General features: G+C 31.2%; 1 protein-coding gene across 1 annotated transcript; it reads left to right on the forward strand.

Moving 5' to 3' along the window:
- Positions 1 to 243: 243 nt before the first annotated feature.
- LOC148612127 (uncharacterized) lies at positions 244 to 15038 on the forward strand. The gene is made up of 11 exons (XM_088595360.1): positions 244 to 320; positions 1074 to 1145; positions 2638 to 2709; positions 3069 to 3146; positions 3626 to 3697; positions 5247 to 5318; positions 5642 to 5713; positions 8429 to 8500; positions 8783 to 8854; positions 9488 to 9559; positions 14963 to 15038. The coding sequence occupies exons 3-11, from the start codon at positions 2657 to 2659 to the stop codon at positions 15036 to 15038; spliced, it is 639 nt and encodes a 212-aa protein (XP_088451486.1). The 5' UTR covers positions 244 to 320; positions 1074 to 1145; positions 2638 to 2656.
- The last annotated feature ends 2833 nt before the right edge of the window (positions 15039 to 17871 follow it).

Below are 17871 nucleotides of genomic sequence, written 5' to 3' on the forward strand. Positions count from 1 at the left end.
ATTCATTACAAATGTACCTGTCTAGTTATCATAAATAAATAAACTTGTACTTCTTCCGGAAAACTCAGTATTCTCTTTTATGATCACTGAAAGTTCGCAATAATTAAAAAAATCAACTACTTATTTGTTAACAGTATTCAAATCTTTTTCAAATTAAAGGACTACCACACAAACAAAAAGAAAATACACTTTTTATGTCATATAAGTATATTGTCAATGTGTGCTAACCTTTTTATTTTGTATTTAAGGTACTTAAATGGCATTGGCATATCAGCTATTGAGTGGAGAACCTTCAGAAATATTTCTTCTTTGAAAACAGTGTATGTAATCTATTTGAAATATTGAATTTTAGCATGATAAACAACGTAATTAATAAATAGTGATTATTCGAACTGTAAGATATATTGTAGAGTATTGTGGTAGTTAGTTGGTTTTGAAATGACTAGCCACAAAACATTGTTTTTTTTCTAAATGGAGACAACATGCCTAACATAAAACAATTCTTTTTAGGCATTTTGTATTAAAAGAAGACTATTCGCATCTTCTGTAATTTGATAAACACAAAAATTTTGCTAAACAGATGTCATCTTTCAACAAGAATCCACAGCGCATTTTAAATATCGTGCTGTGTAGTCATCAAAACTTAAGTACTTCATTGCATGATATATATTTTTCGCCATTTCAAGCAGAACTCCTCACTACTCTTTGCACAAGAATAGTTTTTTAAAAAAAATATGCTTTCTTTACAAATTTGATTGTTTGGTTAATTTAGTAATATTATTCAAAATATCGCTACCACTTTCCTTCCTTTTAAACACCAAACTAAAGAAAGTTTGTCAAAATATTCTGTTTTGATGATGAGAATATCTTAATGATTTGTTTCAAGTACAAAGGAATATTCATTTTATACACCCATGTTGTCTAAGACAATTTTCCAGTTGCAACAAGTACCATTAACACATAAAATATGAGAAGTCAAGTAGCGAGAACGAAAATGATATTGTTGCACATATTACTATATGTCATTTAAATGTATTTAAATGTTTTTAATTTCGCCAAATTGTGAATTTCAGAAGCCTCAAGTATAATAAAATTACAGAGATTAGGAAAGGAACATTCGACAGTGTAACAAAATTGAAGACCTTGTAAGTATGAGCAGTCGTATCACACAGTAACTTTGGATGAGGTTAATATCATGATTAATTAACAGAGAAATCTGGTTATTTTCGAGGCTATCAATTGCTTATGGTAATAGTTGGTTTTCAAACTTATCAATGATTGTATCATATGACTAAACTGTAGCAAAATCCTTCATACAATAAAAAGCCCAACTACATGTTTTGGATGAAACTAACATAATCAAAGGTATAAATCATTCACGGATCTAAATGTAAGCAATTGTGGCATTCCTCATTTACCATACATGTTGCAATATATTTCCTTCCTGATTGTGTGTGATTTGGTTTTATTTTTTTTAATTATTTTTTTTTGTATTTTCCCCTATTATCTATCATTTGATTTGCAGAAGTTGTGTGAATAACCGGAAACATTAAGTAAATAGAGTTGTGATTGGCCGTACAACGCTGTCTTAAAATATTGACCAATAATCAATAAAGATTTAAGAACACACTATAGGATTTACCTGTTCCTATACTTGAAAAGTTTGGTACACGCTCAATCTTTTACACGTGACGAAGACCTGACATACCACTTTGCCAGATGATCATCATAAAAAAATCATAAAAAATTTGAATTTTGTCTGCGTTATAAGATTGATGAATGCACTACATTAATTCCTCACTATAGTCGTTCAAACAATATAGAAAAGACTTCTGTAAAATAGGTGAAAGATTTTTGAGCTATGCATTTATTGTCCAGTTCAGGCTCATCGACGAACTACACATAAGTTAGAAGGACAAGAACTTGTTTCCTGTAGATCAAAACCGTCTTTCTAAAAGTTCCTGATTTGCCAGTGTTGGTTTTTCCACGATGATTAACGTCCTCCATATATTTTCTTCCTTTTTCACCAGTCTCTAATAAGCAAGATCGCGATTGTCTTGCAAAATGCAACCTTCCGAAGTACACGAGTTTCTCAAGGTTTTGAGGGTCCTTTCGATATTTAGAATCGTTTTGTCCTTTAATGTGTTACTCGTCTATCATACCTTTTGTTGTCTCATCACGGAATATCTAATTGTTTTGTACATTCAAAATAGCTATTGTACCATTTGGCAGTATGTACTATATAAGTATCCTTCATGTATTGCTATTTTGGGGTACCTATTCCATTTCTGGACATTACAGTACAACGTTAGTATTAGGCTTGTTAGTAATGGTTAGTTAACTTTACTAATTCCTTTCGTTTTCATCATTCATCCAAACATTACCAATAACATATTATACAAAAATGACGGTTTCTATGTATTTCCTTCTTAACAAATGCACATATCTTGGGTTTGAATATTTTGACTTAACAGAATAATAAAGCTAATTCGGTGTTACATGATAAAAACATGCACTGATAAATGATACGAGTTTCCTATGAGTTATTACTGGTATATATATATACATATTTATTTGTAACTTGATAAACTTTAATGTGATCCATTTACATCAATGAGTTTGTTTTGTTTTTGTAAGACTGTTAGGTGGTAATCAGATGTTGGTTTTGGAAAATGCAACATTTGGTAGCTTTGGTAACTTACAGCACTTGTAAGTATGCACCATATATTATGTCAAAACTGAGGAAAAAATAATTAAATTATTAAATACTTATACTTATACCATATAATTGAATACAATAAAAATAAAATTCAAGGCTAAATTTGCTTAGGTAGATGTGTTGCGATTAAAAAGAATGTGCATTATAAAACAAAGATCACTCACGAAAGAGGTATATATGCTCGTTGGAAAGATCATAATCCATTTGGCCATTTTACTTTAAGACCAGTATATATAAAAGCCAATATTATTACATGACAACATAGAAAAAAAGATTTTGAAAGTGATTAATACATAATCTAATACAAGGGAAGAGAGATGACATTACACCTATTCGTTCTTTTTTATAGATCTCTAGATGGTATTGGCATATCTGTTCCTGAGACTGTAGCTATAATCGGAAATTCATCTTATAATTTAAAAACACTGTAGGTAAATACAAATAATGAAAATAAAAATATGTAAATGTTAGCTTTCAGTATTGTCAAAGATCTCAACTTTTAAATCGACATTTCTCTTACACCTTTAAAACAACTAATTGATCCGATAAAACGTTGAACCAAATACAACGCTTTATTTTAACTTGAGCCTTAATTAAAAATGTCATTCAAAGAAAGAAATAATGAGTTCTTTAACAATATTAAGACACAAAGTACAGAAATACAACTGCAGAAAAGAGCAAAAATAAATAAATAAGTAGTGATAATGATAAAATAAGAAAAAAACAACTTTATTCAACATAAGAAACATTAAAGGCAAAATACTCAAAATGCTTAAACCGCATTGCATTCTTATTGTTTTTTTGAAAACCAAGCCATTGGCATTGGATATTGTTAAATGCATTCAACAATACTACTTAAACAATTATTTATAAATTCATTTTCATCGTCATTTTGTTGTGACACAGAGAGATAAAAGAAAATAGAATTTCGTCCTTAGAAAAGTCCATGTTCGCTAATCTGAATGGATTGATCAATTTGTAAGTATTAAGTATAAAAAGTTAAATTTAACTGGTATTCCAGATTTACTTCAAATAATATCTCTCATGGCATTACTGCTTTGCATATTTAATTGTTGTTCTTCTAATGCCGACAAAATGTTTTCCTTTACTTTAAATCGATTTTTATTGATTTGTAACCTGAGTTTTATATAATTGTTTATCTAAATTCATTAAACAGCAGTTATGACAATTGATTACAAAAATAAATGGTCTGTTGGTACATGGTACATAGTCGTGGTTCGATTGATTCAAATTAAACGAAAAAGTCAGCGTAATGCTATACATGCAAGAAACAGATTAAGTTTTAAATTGACGTGCTTCGAATTACAAAATCACCATTGAATTACAATTTGCGGTTGCAGTATCAAAATAAGATTGAGAATTTTAATGAACATTTTATATAAGTTATTGTGTCATGAGTAGTACTGTATAAAACAAATTTCATGAGTTATTTTTAAGAAGAGTCTTTCTAAAAATCAGAAAGAAGGTGATTCATGCATATCAAAAACTCACCAAGTTCAGTATTATTTCTTGTTCAGAAACAGTTACTGAGCACGTAACCAGTCTTAGTTTTTCATTTGGTTGTTGCACTTTTGAAATAAAAAAAAATATATAGATTGTACATGCAACTTGCACACTGAAAGAGATATCGTTCTTGACTTAGCTTCGTTTGGTTAATATTAGTGAGAGATGAATGTATGCTTTTCTAAAAAGTGCAGATCTGAATGCATAATAAATTGTCATGTGAAAGCATAGCATATGTAGACTGAAAAAGCATCATTTGTTTGGTGGTTTTTTTCTTCACCATGAATCACTTTAGCATTGGCAGCGTCTGTATTTTATGTGGACTGATACTTATAAATGTATCAAAGACCTCATGAATTTGATGTTTTGTTTTTAAATTGATTGAAATCTTAGTTTCATTCTCGACTTTTGAACGTGTCATGGTGCTATACAAAAGTCATTTAACTGATTACTTTAGATACCTTGGCTCAAACGAGATAGCTGTTCTACGGAATGGAACATTTGGAAATCTGCATAAGCTGCAAACAGTGTAAGTCTTTTTTTTTAAACCAAATCTATGCCAATGAAACAATGCTTCTTGTATTCCGTTTGGTTAGTGGTTATTTCCTACCCAATTCGGAATGTCACATGATGGCATGCGCATAATCAAAACGTAAAACATTTTATAGATTATTATGTTATAACATTGCGTGGCACGTTCGTTTTGTAAACAACAGGGGTCTCAAAATAGTGTAAAACCCAGCTCGTACTTACGTAATCATTGTAATAAAATTTATTAATCGACTGTAATTGTTTACTTACTACACGAGCATCAAATGTCAGCAAGAATTCTTAAAATATTAATTTTATTACGACCTCAGGGTATTACATAAGAGCACATAGAAATGTCCAATGATTTAGTTAAACGTTAGACTATTCTACACTTCCATGTAAGAGCAGGCATAAAATGTTTCGTTTGTTTAACAAATACATAGGACATAATTGGTGTTAATAACTCTTTTAGAAATCTTGAGTTTAACCAGATATCCATTTTAGAGACGGGAACCTTTAATGATCTTTTTAACTTGCAACACCTGTAAGTATTTATCTACGTAAACAAGTAATGATTTAATATGACCATTTTAAATGTTAGAATAGATGCCTTTGTTTCATTTCATCCTGGATACAATTTTTCGATCAATAAACAAGGTCATACACTTTAAACCACGCCTCTTTTAAACAGACGTTTTTTTTACAAATGAAATATGAATGATAATGTTCGTCGACTTTGTAAGGAGTCGATTTTGTACTAATAAGTATCAACAAAATCTGATATATAGTTGTGTGCTGGCAGAAAGCTTAGTACTCTTTCTGATTCAATGAAATTTATGACATAATTAATGTCATTTATTGTTTCAGAAACCTTGGGTATAACAAGATATCTCTTTTAGAGAAGGGAACTTTTAATGATCTTCTCAATTTGCAACACTTGTAAGTATTTGGTCAAGTAAGCCAGTTGTAGCTAACATTTCCACAGTTCCATGTATCTGATATCTCAATCTTTCAATAACAATTTGATTCAAATAGGGTTATAGAGTTTATCAGGAAATATGAGACTAAACATCTTGTATTTTGTTTCGTCATGGCTTGTCCAACGCCAAAACACTCACAGATACACAGAAAATAGTAAATCTTTTCATTATTTAAATGAATTATTGCCTAGAAATTATGAAACACTTGTAAACGATACATACTTCTCAACATATTTCATTTGCACTTGAAATGCATGAAATTCAATTGTTGTAGGTGATTTTTATTCCATATTTCATTTACTATAAATATACTTGTTATTGAAATGCATATTATATGACACACTATATGTACAAATCCCCCTTGACAGAGCTTTAAAGTGTTCCAAATATTAAAGATATACTTATATTTATATATTTCATCTATTTATTGCTTTTTCCATGGCATACACTTCCTGTACATAAATATTTTTGTTCATAGCAACCAACATTTGGGGGTTGTTACATTCTGAATGAATAGTTTATGAACACTTTGGAATGAAAAAATCAATTTCCACTGTTTACTAATTTAAAAAAAATTACCAAAAGTTCTTTGCGCAAAACAAATCTTATTTTCATTTTTTTCCTCAGAAAGGAAATTCAGATATATTGACACTTTCATAAATGTACTCGTATATCTAAATTACTTGGAAGAACCCTAAATTAATTGTTTTTAGAAATGAAATAAGCTAATCATGAAATCATTGTTCATTCAATACACGAAATATACGCACGATTTAAAGTCATAAAACGAGTTTAATTTATCAGAACGGCTTAAAAAGTTAATTAATCAGCCAAAATCCACATATGTACACAAATGTTTCAATAATATTAACAAAAATACCGTTGAAAGAGTGGATTCGTAATGATTCTTTAGATCTTATCAGGAACACGTTTCATACATTGAACAGCTCTTTGTTTTTAGAAGTCTTGCGGATAACCATATATACCTGATAGAGAGTGGAACCTTTCATGATCTACCAAACCTGCGAGAGCTGTAGGTATTATCATCCTGGTTTGTGAACAGCTGTTATTGAGACTTATAAACATGAAAAAATATAATAATATTGTTTTAACTTTAAAAACAAATGATGATTTCACGTTAGAATAAAAAGAAATCTGCACAAATAATAACTGCACACCTAGGTAGTTGGATTTTGTTCTTTTCAAGATGGTTTTGGAAATTTACCAGTATGCCAACAATCCAATCTATGATCAAATGTTAATGATCCGAGCAACAAAACGACTCATGTGTAAAGCTTCATTTGCATGACCTTCAAATTGTGGCAGCTTTCACCGCAACTTCTAATCATAACGTATTTGCTATATCGAGATTCTAACCTACTTGAATTGAGACACTTCCTGTTTTACAATTTGGTTTTCATATTATTATCAAATTGTATGAAAACAGAATTTTTATAACATTTTTTTTTGGAAGACAGTTTATATCAAAATATTATATGTGGAATTTAATAATATAATCGATCAACTTGATTTGCTTATATTAAAGTTAATTGTTTAAATTTTTATCTGTAAAATAATCTGTACATACATTATCTTTCCAAATAAGGTCACAATAAAAAAAATATTTAATCAATATTTCTAGAATCATGTGGGGCAATGACATAGCTGTGTTGGAGAATGGAACTTTTAATTGTCTTCGAAATTTGGAACACTTGTAAGTATTGTATTCCAAAAAAAAAAAGAAGAAAAATGAAATATATATTAATTCTGATGTTGATTTCTGCGTAAGCAAACAAGCGAGTTTCCGTATTATTATAAATGCACGTTTTCAAGTAATTTAGCGGATTTGTTTTATTTGAACGTTGAAAGTCTTCACTACAGTACAAGAAAAAAAAACAAAACAAAAAAAAAAAAAAAACAAAAAAAACAAAAAAACCCGAAGGTCTGTACCATAGTCAGTCGTAATTTAACTGATAAAGTCTATATAGACTGATAATGAGTGACAAAAGGACTGATTTTGACTGTTTAAGTTGGAACATTCTTTTGTATCAACTGTCTCAGTTAAAATTTGACAGAGTAAGTAATTTTTTGACTGCCTAAACTTATTTTATGTTGAATCAGACATATTTAGAATGATTAAAAGTATTTTGCGTTTATTCAGACATATTTGGACTGATTAAACTCAATTTACGTTTAATCAGACGTTTTTGGACTGAGTAAACCTTTTTTGCGTTTATTCAGACGTTTTTGGACTGAGTAAATTTCTTTTGTCTTTATTCATACATTTTTGGATCGTCGGAACTTAATTTGCGTTTAATCTTATATTCTGTTTTATTCGAATGTTGTTTTTGTCTAATCTAAGTGGTTTTACCTTTTCGACCGTTTTTTGTGTTAGCTTTTTTTTTTTAAGATAAGGGGGCCTCCTTCCTCTGTTGGACAATTGTGTTGTCTTGTGTATATCAGAGGCAAAATGATCTTATTTTAGCGTGGGGCCCTTTCTTTGAATTGATTTTGAAAGACAATTTAAATCAGAATGCCATATATGGTATTTGGTTGTAGAATCGATCTATTTTAAAGATAGTTGTTATCATTTTTATTTATAAAATACTCTGTACAAATCTTATTTGTCGTAATAATGTGACAATGAACAAAACACTGTTATTAATATTTCTAGAATTCTATGGGGAAATAACATATCTGTTTTGGAGAATGGAACTTTTAATGGTCTTCGAAATTTGCAACACTTGTAAGTATTTTTTTCAAAAAAGGAAAGTATCATTTATAACATAGATTTCTACGTAAGTAACACGTGCCCCTCTGTTTATCTATATATGCACGATTTAAAGTCATAAAACGAGTTTAATTTATCAGAACGGCTTAAAACGTTAATTAATCAGCCAAAATCCACATATGTACACAAATGTTTCAATAATATTAACAAAAATACCGTTGAAAGAGTGGATTCGTAATGATTCTTAAGATCTTATCAGTAACACGTTTCATACATTGAACAGCTCTTTGTTTTTAGAAATCTTGCGGATAACCATATATACCTGATAGAGAGTGGAACCTTTCATGATCTACCAAACCTGCGAGAGCTGTAGGTATTATCATCCTGGTTTGTGAACAGCTGTTATTGAGACTTATAAACATGAAAAAATATAATAATATTGTTTTAACTTTAAAAACAAATGATGATTTCACGTTAGAATAAAACGAAATCTGCACAAATAATAACTGCACACCTAGGTAGTTGGATTTTGTTCTTTTCAAGATGGTTTTGGAAATTTACCAGTATGCCAACAATCCAATCTATGATCAAATGTTAATGATCCGAGCAACAAAACGACTCATGTGTAAAGCTTCATTTGCATGACCTTCAAATTGTGGCAGCTTTCACCGCAACTTTTAATCATAACGTATTTGCTATATCGAGATTCTAACCTACTTGAATTGAGACACTTCCTGTTTTACAATTTGGTTTTCATATTGTTATCAAATTGTATGAAAACAGAATTTTTATAACAGTTTTTTCTGGATTTAATCAATCATTTTTTTTTGGAAGACAGTTTATATCAAAATACTATATGTGGAATTTAATAATATAATCGATCAGCTTGATTTGCTTATATTAAAGTTAGTTGTTTAAATTTTTATCTGTAAAATAATCTGTACATACATTATCTTTCCAAATAAGGTCACAATAAAAAAAATATTTAATCAATATTTCTAGAATCATGTGGGGCAATGACATAGCTGTGTTGGAGAATGGAACTTTTAATTGTCTTCGAAATTTGGAACACTTGTAAGTATTGTATTCCAAAAAAAAAAAGAAGAAAAATGAAATATATATTAATTCTGATGTTGATTTCTGCGTAAGCAAACAAGCGAGTTTCCGTATTATTATAAATGCACGTTTTCAAGTAATTTAGCGGATTTGTTTTATTTGAACGTTGAAAGTCTTCACTACAGTACAAGGAAAAAAAAAAAAAAAAAAAAAAAAAAAATGAGTGACAAAAGGACTGATTTTGACTGTTTAAGTTGGAACATTCTTTTGTATCAACTGTCTCAGTTTAAATTTGACAGAGTAAGTAATGTTTTGACTGCCTAAACTTATTTTATGTTGAATCAGACATATTTGGAATGATTAAAAGTATTTTGCGTGTATTCAGACATATTTTTTTTTAAGATAAGGGGGCCTCCTTCCTCTGTTGGACAATTGTGTGGTCTTGTGTATATCAGAGGCAAAATTATAGCTTGGGGCCCTTTCTTTGAATTTCCTAGTTTGAAATTTTCTCTTCCTAAAATGGTTGATCCCCTCTTGTTTTATTCATTTCGACATATACGGCAGTGTGTTTTGTAGTCTGCATTTTAAAATTTGATACCTCATCGCCACAAATCATTTTGCAAGAGTCTTGTTAAATGTCACAATCGTGCTCAACTACTTAAAATCAATTATAGTGACCATCGTCGCTTTGAGAGAGGTTTTGCGATGCAAGTTCTGCGGACTAGAATAGTGGGTGAATTCATGATCTATTTAGGCGAGAAACTTAATAAATATGTAGGGTGTATTGTAGATTTTTCAATTTGATATATACAGTTTGTAATTTAGAAGCAAAGTTGAAAAAAAAATGTAAAAAAGAAAAGAAAAAGAAAAACGTAAGGAAGGCTGTTTAGTTAATAAAATAAAATGTGAAAACGGGCCAGTCCGTATATCAGTATATATTTTCGAATCTCTTAATAGAACATTTTAGCTTCTATTTTGTGTCAAACAGACTTTTTTAGTGCTGCATGCTGCGATCATGTTTGTGTTCGATCAAATCTATGAAAACACAGGCGGTACCGGTGAGTTCTTATAAGGTGTTACTAGTACGCATATACAACACTGATCAAAATCTATTTTCTATCCAGTAGGTTTAATGGCGGTGTAATCTACTGAGTAGGTATTTGTTTATATTTTCGATTCCCTTTTAAGAGACTAGATACACTAATTTAAAGTTACACACGTTGTCGTGCTATGAGAAACTACCTCTACTGGCACAAAAGCGAAAATTGCTCACAACATGTGCTCCACGAATATTATGCCGCATATTATGATTTTAAATTAACCCATCAAGTAGGACTTGAGGTTCTTGTGACAAAAAAGTCTGTATCATTCGGTAAGTTAAATTTGGAATAGGAGTCCAATTAAGCCGAATGTTAAAACTAGACGCTAACTAAGATCGCTTTTAACGTATGCCCTACGTATATATTGCTGCATACAAAACTATAAATTAATCTGTCCAGTGGAGGACTAGATGTTTGTGATGAAGTTCATATAGATGGATGGATCAACCGACAAGGTGTTTCCAAGTTCCAAATATTATAGATTATTTTTGTAATGAGGTGTATATGAAATAAGTTTCATGTAACGTGATGTCAAATACTCGATTTTGAAATATTATTTAGTTATAAATCGTCATATATTTTTTCTCAAATTTAGATAAAATAAAGATAAAAAGAAGACATTTGATGTACAGAGAGTCAGGTTACTTATCGTGACGCGTAAATCTTAATGAAATATTACAACCAGGTTACATACCACCAAAGGAAGACTTTGATTTCAGGAAAAAGTCTTACATGTACAAGTTGCGTATTTGAATTGGTAAATACGCTCATTTTAAATGCGACACTCATGAAAGTAGATGAGATTTAAGTTGCAACTTAAGAAAAATATTGTGTTTTCAATTTAAAAAAAATGAATATATAACTTAATATCAAGAATTAAAAATTGTACAAATATGCGATCTTATTTTTTTAATTAAACAATTCCTGTTACTTAATGGCAAAACGAGACAGACGAGTGAAATCACATGCTTTAAACAACACTAAAATTAATTTATGTAAATGCGTCTGGATGGTCCCCTGGGTTGAAACAAAAGCCACATACCAAATTTGATCAAAATATATGTTTTTGTCCTCCTTTACCTTCTAATCTATAAACCCTTGGGTCAGAAACCCTCAAATCAATCCATAAAATTCCTATGAAATCGGTACCAGTATTTTTATTTAACTAAAACTTATATGATACAGTGGCTGAATTACCGGAGGAGCTAGGGGCTAAGGACCCCCCACCCTGCGTATCTTAAAAATAATAATTATCACCATAAGGTTAAATAACAAATGTCATATAACTTAATTCGTCTTATCTCGTACAGCTATAAGCGAAACCAATTCACACCGAGTGTGTGTGTGTGTGTGCGTGTAGATCTTGTGAAATATATGTCACCCCACCCCCTAAAATGTTTACGACTACTGCAGAACGTTTTCCGATACGAGTACATGTACCCTATCAACAGATAAATGTCCAATTTTCAGGTAAAATATTATTAATACAAGTGTAGGTGAATAAATGACTGCAAACTTACTGAATTATAATCATAAGTAATATAACATTATCATCAATGATACAATGTATAAGAACATGACAATTGCCTAGAACATTATGTAAGTTGGAAAATGAAGCATCTTCATTTCAGTAATTTGTTGAAGGTTTGCCTTGCGAGACCAAGACTTGTGGTTCTACTTGACATTTTGAGTTTTTAAAAAAGATCGAGGACAGGCATTTTTATGAAACTTTGGTGAATGATTCATATCTATTGACGTAAGCCCCCTTTGGAATTTTATAAATTTCAGATATTTCATTTCCGTGTAAAGATTTGTTGTACTTAAAAAACGCAGAAATGGCCAAGGGAATATATTCCTTGAAAAATAGTTGAAAACGGACCATTTGTTATGATGATCGACTAATAAATATAAAAGGTACTTAGTAACCTTGTCAGAAAAGTGTATTTTGAACAAGGTAGAAATTTATGGATGACAATAAAGACAGCAAACTTAGTTAAACTAGAGGTATCCTGGTAGTTCGATTAGCAATTTTTATTTACGTTTTTTTTTTTTTTTTTTTTTGGGGGGGGGGGTAATTTTACAGGGCTGACAGTATTTCTAATTGATCATATAAATTCATCAAAAGCATTAGGACAAGTTAAAAGGGCGTATCATGCGCTTAAAGCGCAGCTCTTCATCAACAAATTTACCCCCTCCCCCAAATAAGACCAACTAACCGGCATTATTCACCCTTTTTGTTTTTCTTATAAATATAAACAAGTTCCTAAAAAAATCTGACATTTGGTCAGCTCCTCCAGCTGACCAAGGTCTGGATTCATCACTGTGGTATTACACAAATATATCGGCATAAACTTAGATATACATCTACATGTATTATATTTCCACATGTCGGCGTGTTTAATGAGGCAGAAAATAAATAAATCGTACGATATAAAACAGATTAATGATACAGAACAGTATGAATATTTCTAGTTGTGATTCGATATTTCATGTGTAGGGCAGATACCAAACTTTATTCATATAAAAAATGGGTGGTTCCGATCAAAAACATGTGAATAAAAAAGGGGTGATTCAGACTATTGTTGCTTAATTCTACTCTATTTTTTTTTTATTATATCAACGTTTTTTCAACAGAAACTGCCCTTTGGTATCCGCTATCTTTACGTGCATTTCTGAACGGCGGAATTTATGAAAATGGAACATTTCTTGGTATCAAACTGACGTGAATGTAGAGTAAGACTAATTCGTAGCACGAAAAGGTTTTCTCCCTAAACGAAAAATAAGACAAGCAAACAAACAAAACAAATAAACGAGCAAAACATATATATGCATTAAAATAATACTTGTGATGATAGAGCTGTGTTGTACAGGATTCATTTGCACTAGACGATACGTAACATTGAATCTATATATGTACTTCTAAGAAATATATGTGATTTGCTGAGAGGTACATGTAGATCAAAGACTGTACATATCTTAAGTTATATAATCTGGTTCATTTTTTGAATTAGCTTACACGGAGTTTGATTTGAAACTATAGAAACCAGAAAAGACTAACGGCAGTAGTTCATTTAAACTGGTTATCGATCAGAGGTGTTCAGTATAAACTGACAATGGTTTTGGTTGGGTTGTATTTTTCTAAATATACATATATTGCCATTTTTAAAAGATATTCGAATTACGGTACATTGCAGGTCCTTACTGCCAGCATATAGGTATACAGTGTGTTGTATTAAATATTAGTGTCATCCCACGGGGATCGCTGGTTTAATAAAACAATATTAAATTAATGCTACTATAACGAAGTTTACCTTTAACGTGTGTACACTGTTGGATCTAAAATGCGGAGGGTGGAGGGGAGCGGTCAGGGATTTAAAAAGAATTTCAATATTTTCTAGGGTTGGATTTGACGGACGTCCTGCACATGAATCTGACTATGGTCTACATGCATGTGCATGTATTTTAAGAGAGGTTCCCAGAAGTTTACTATTTAGCTATACTGTACCGCCTTAAGGCGATATGCCACACCGGCGTGGATACAGGTTTACATTGTTTTGAAATAAAGTTATATTATGATATCGATAAGGGACAGTTGAATGATTAATTGTAATGATATTAAGGAAAATCTTAATTTAGAATGAAAATACAAGATGTATTGTTAAGCAATTAACAAAGCAAAGAACGGGAAATAAACCAGTAGAAAAAGTTAACGAATGAACGCAATACGAATTTATTCATTTATATGTAAGTATGTTCGAATAAGCCTTAAATGTGTGATTAAATGCAAATTGGGTTTAGCCAGTCCAACAACGTCTGTTTAAATGCAAATCGGGTTAGTCAGTCCAAAAAACCTCTGATTAAACGCAAAATACATTTAATAGTCAGGATGTGTCTGAATAAACGCAAAATAGTTTTAGACAGTTGAAAAGTGACTTACTCAGTCAAATTTCAACTAATACAGTTACTACAAAAGACTGCACTAATTTTATCAGTCTATCTCAGTTCTTTTGACAGTCGTTATCAGTTATATATGGACTGAATCAGTTACAATATGACTGACTATGGTACGGACAATCGTGTGTTTGTACAGTAGTGCTTACTTAATCAGCCAACATCTACATAAGTACTCATATGTTTGAAAAATTATCTCTCGTTAAAAGATTTGATTTGCAATGACACCTTTGATATTGATCTCAGTATTAGACTTTGTACTAGAAAGTATCAACTGAATCTGACATATAGCTGTGTGCTGGCAGAAAGCTTTGCCCTTCTTCAGATTCAATGAAATTTATAGAATGATTAATGTCATTTATTGTTTCAGAGACCTTGGGTTTAACAAGATATCTCTTTTAGAAAAGGGAACTTTTAATGATCTTCTCAACTTGCAACACTTGTAAGTATTTTACTAAGAAAACCAGTGTTAGCTAATATTTCCGCACTTCCGTGTATGTGATATCTCAATCTTTCAATAACAATTTGATTCAAATAAGTTTATGGCGGTTATCAAGAAATATGAGTCTAAACATCTTGTATTTTGTTTTGTTATGGATAGTCTAACGTCAAATTTAGAACACTTACAGATACGCATTAAATCGTTATAGTTGTACCACCAAATCTCTTTCAAAACTTTTAACTTCTATACTAACAGCTGTTAAAGAGGGTCCGTAGTCCTACTGCAACACTTGTTACTCCCGTAGTGGTATTAATTCAATGTGGATCCTCAAAAATTCGAAAGATCTTTTGGAGACAATCAGCTAAAGACTATTATCAGAATATAATATCATTAAAACATATGATTTGTTAACACTGTATACTTCTATCCCCCATCCTCAGTTGAAATCCCGACTTGAAGAACATTATACATCGTTGTTTTTTTCCAACAAAAAGATGGTAAACCTAGATATAAATACATAGTTCTTGGTAATACTGTGTAAAAAATGTATATTTCGTAATCATCTTCCAAATATACAGAAGATCATTACAAAATGCTGGAATATTTAATCGACAACATATTTGTCCGGTGTGGTGAACGCATTTTTCAACAAAAGGTCGGCATTCCAATGCTAACAAATTGTGCCCCTCTATTTGCTGACCTATTCCTTCACTCTTATGGGGCTGACTTTACTGCTATGATATGATCCGAAAGAAAGAATATCGTTTAGCTTTAATCTCAGTTTCCGCTATTTAGATGAAGTATCATCTTTAAACAATCCTAATTTCGGGGATTTGATACATCGCATCTACCCCAAAAAACTTGAGATAAAGGAGGCGATAGACACTGTGAGATCAGCCTCATATCTTGACCAACACTTAGAAACCAAAAGTAAAGGAAAACTATTGACCAATCTTTACGACAAACGTGATGACTTTTCATTCAGAATTGTCAAGTTTCCTTTCATCTGTGGCAACATCCCTTCAACACCTGCGTATGGATTGTTCATATCACAACATGCCGAAACTACGGAGACTTTGTGTATCGCGCTAGAATTCTAAAAAGAAACTTCTGGAACAAGATTATGTTGCTACAAGATTGAAGTCATCACTACAGAAGTTTTATGGTTGTCATCATGAACTCGTTGATCGGTACGGTGTGTCCATTTGCGCCATGAAAACTGATTTCTTCAACGGGTCATAGTTTTCCTTTCATCTTTTGTCTACCCCGGACATGACTTTTTTTTAGCATACTCGGCGGGTGTTTCGAGAAAAGTAGAGGACGCTTACCCTACATGTGTACCTGGTCCATTCTGCCAGTTTTTAGTGAAGTCCCAGTTGCCCATTTGCTTTTGTTTCTTTGAATGTTTGTTTTTAGTTACTTTATGTTCTTTGTTGTGTATGTCTGTTTTCCATGTATAGTCGTCTTTGTCCCTGGATTACATTCTTTGGATTACCGTTATAGCATTATAGCGTTGGTTCCCTTGATTACTCTGCCGTGATATCTAAGTCTTTCAATAACAATTTGCTTAAAAACAGGTTATGAAATTTACAAAGCAATATGAGACTAAACATCTTGTATTTTGTTTCGTTATGGATTGTCCAACGTCAAAATTTAAAACACTAACAGATACCCATAAAATCGTTAATGCTTTCATTATTTAAATGATTTATGGCCTAGAAAATTATGAAAGAGTAATCAAGGGAACCAAGGTTATAGGGTAATCAAACGAATGTAATCCAGGGACAAAGACCAGACATGGAAAACAGACATACACAACAAAGACCATAAAGTAACTAAAATCATACGTACAAAGTAACAAAAGTAAATTGGACTCCACTAAAAACTGGGAGGATGGACCAGGTGCACCGGTAGGGTAAGCGTCCTCTGCTTTTCTAGAAACACCCGCCGAAATGCTCATAAAAAGTCAAGTCCGGGGTAGACAAACGAGGGAAGGAAACTATGACCCGTTGAATAAATCAGTTTTCATGGTGCTGATGGATACACCATAACGATTCACCAGTTCATGATAACGACCATAAAACTTCTGTAGTGATGACTTCAATCTTGTAGCAACATAACCCAGTTCCAGAAGCCTATTATTTAGAGTTCTAGCGCGATACAAAAAGTCTGCGTAGTAAACGATACATACTTCTTTTGGGTTTGAAATATATGAAATTACATTCTTTTAGGTTATTTCCATTCATATTTTGTTTCCTATGAATTTACTGATAGTTGAAATGCATATCATATGGCTCACCATATGTGTAAAATTGACAGAGCATTAAATTTTGCTAATATAAATGAATTTTGTACATCTCCTATTTGTTGCCTGTTCCAAGACATACAGTTTTTGTATATAAATTATAATTCTACTTTAAATGATTTTTCAATTAAAACAAAGATCTGGAGGACCTTCGTTATATTTTGAAATAACTGTTGACGAACAATTTGGAATGAAATATCAATTTTCGTTGTCTGTTGGATTAAGAGAATATAAAATTACCAAAAATTTATTGGGTAGAACAAATCATAATTTCAATTTTCCCCGAGAAAATGAAAAACAATTATGAACTTTGCGGGGTACAAAGTCTTTCCAAAACCTCTCAGTTCATTATACATTGGAATAAAATTAAAATATATTGACATAAAAAAAATATACTCGTATACCGAGATTTTGACTTGGCAGAACCTTAATCGATTGTAATTAGAAATAAGTTATTCATGGAAGCATTGAAACTTTAATGGATGCATAAAATACCATTGCTTTGCATTTAAAAAAACAACTGAATTTTATT

Source organism: Perna viridis, chromosome 7, assembly GCF_037379345.1.
Source record: "Perna viridis isolate PV_CMFRI_1.1 ecotype Kerala chromosome 7, ASM3737934v1, whole genome shotgun sequence".
NCBI lineage: Eukaryota > Metazoa > Mollusca > Bivalvia > Mytilida > Mytilidae > Perna > Perna viridis.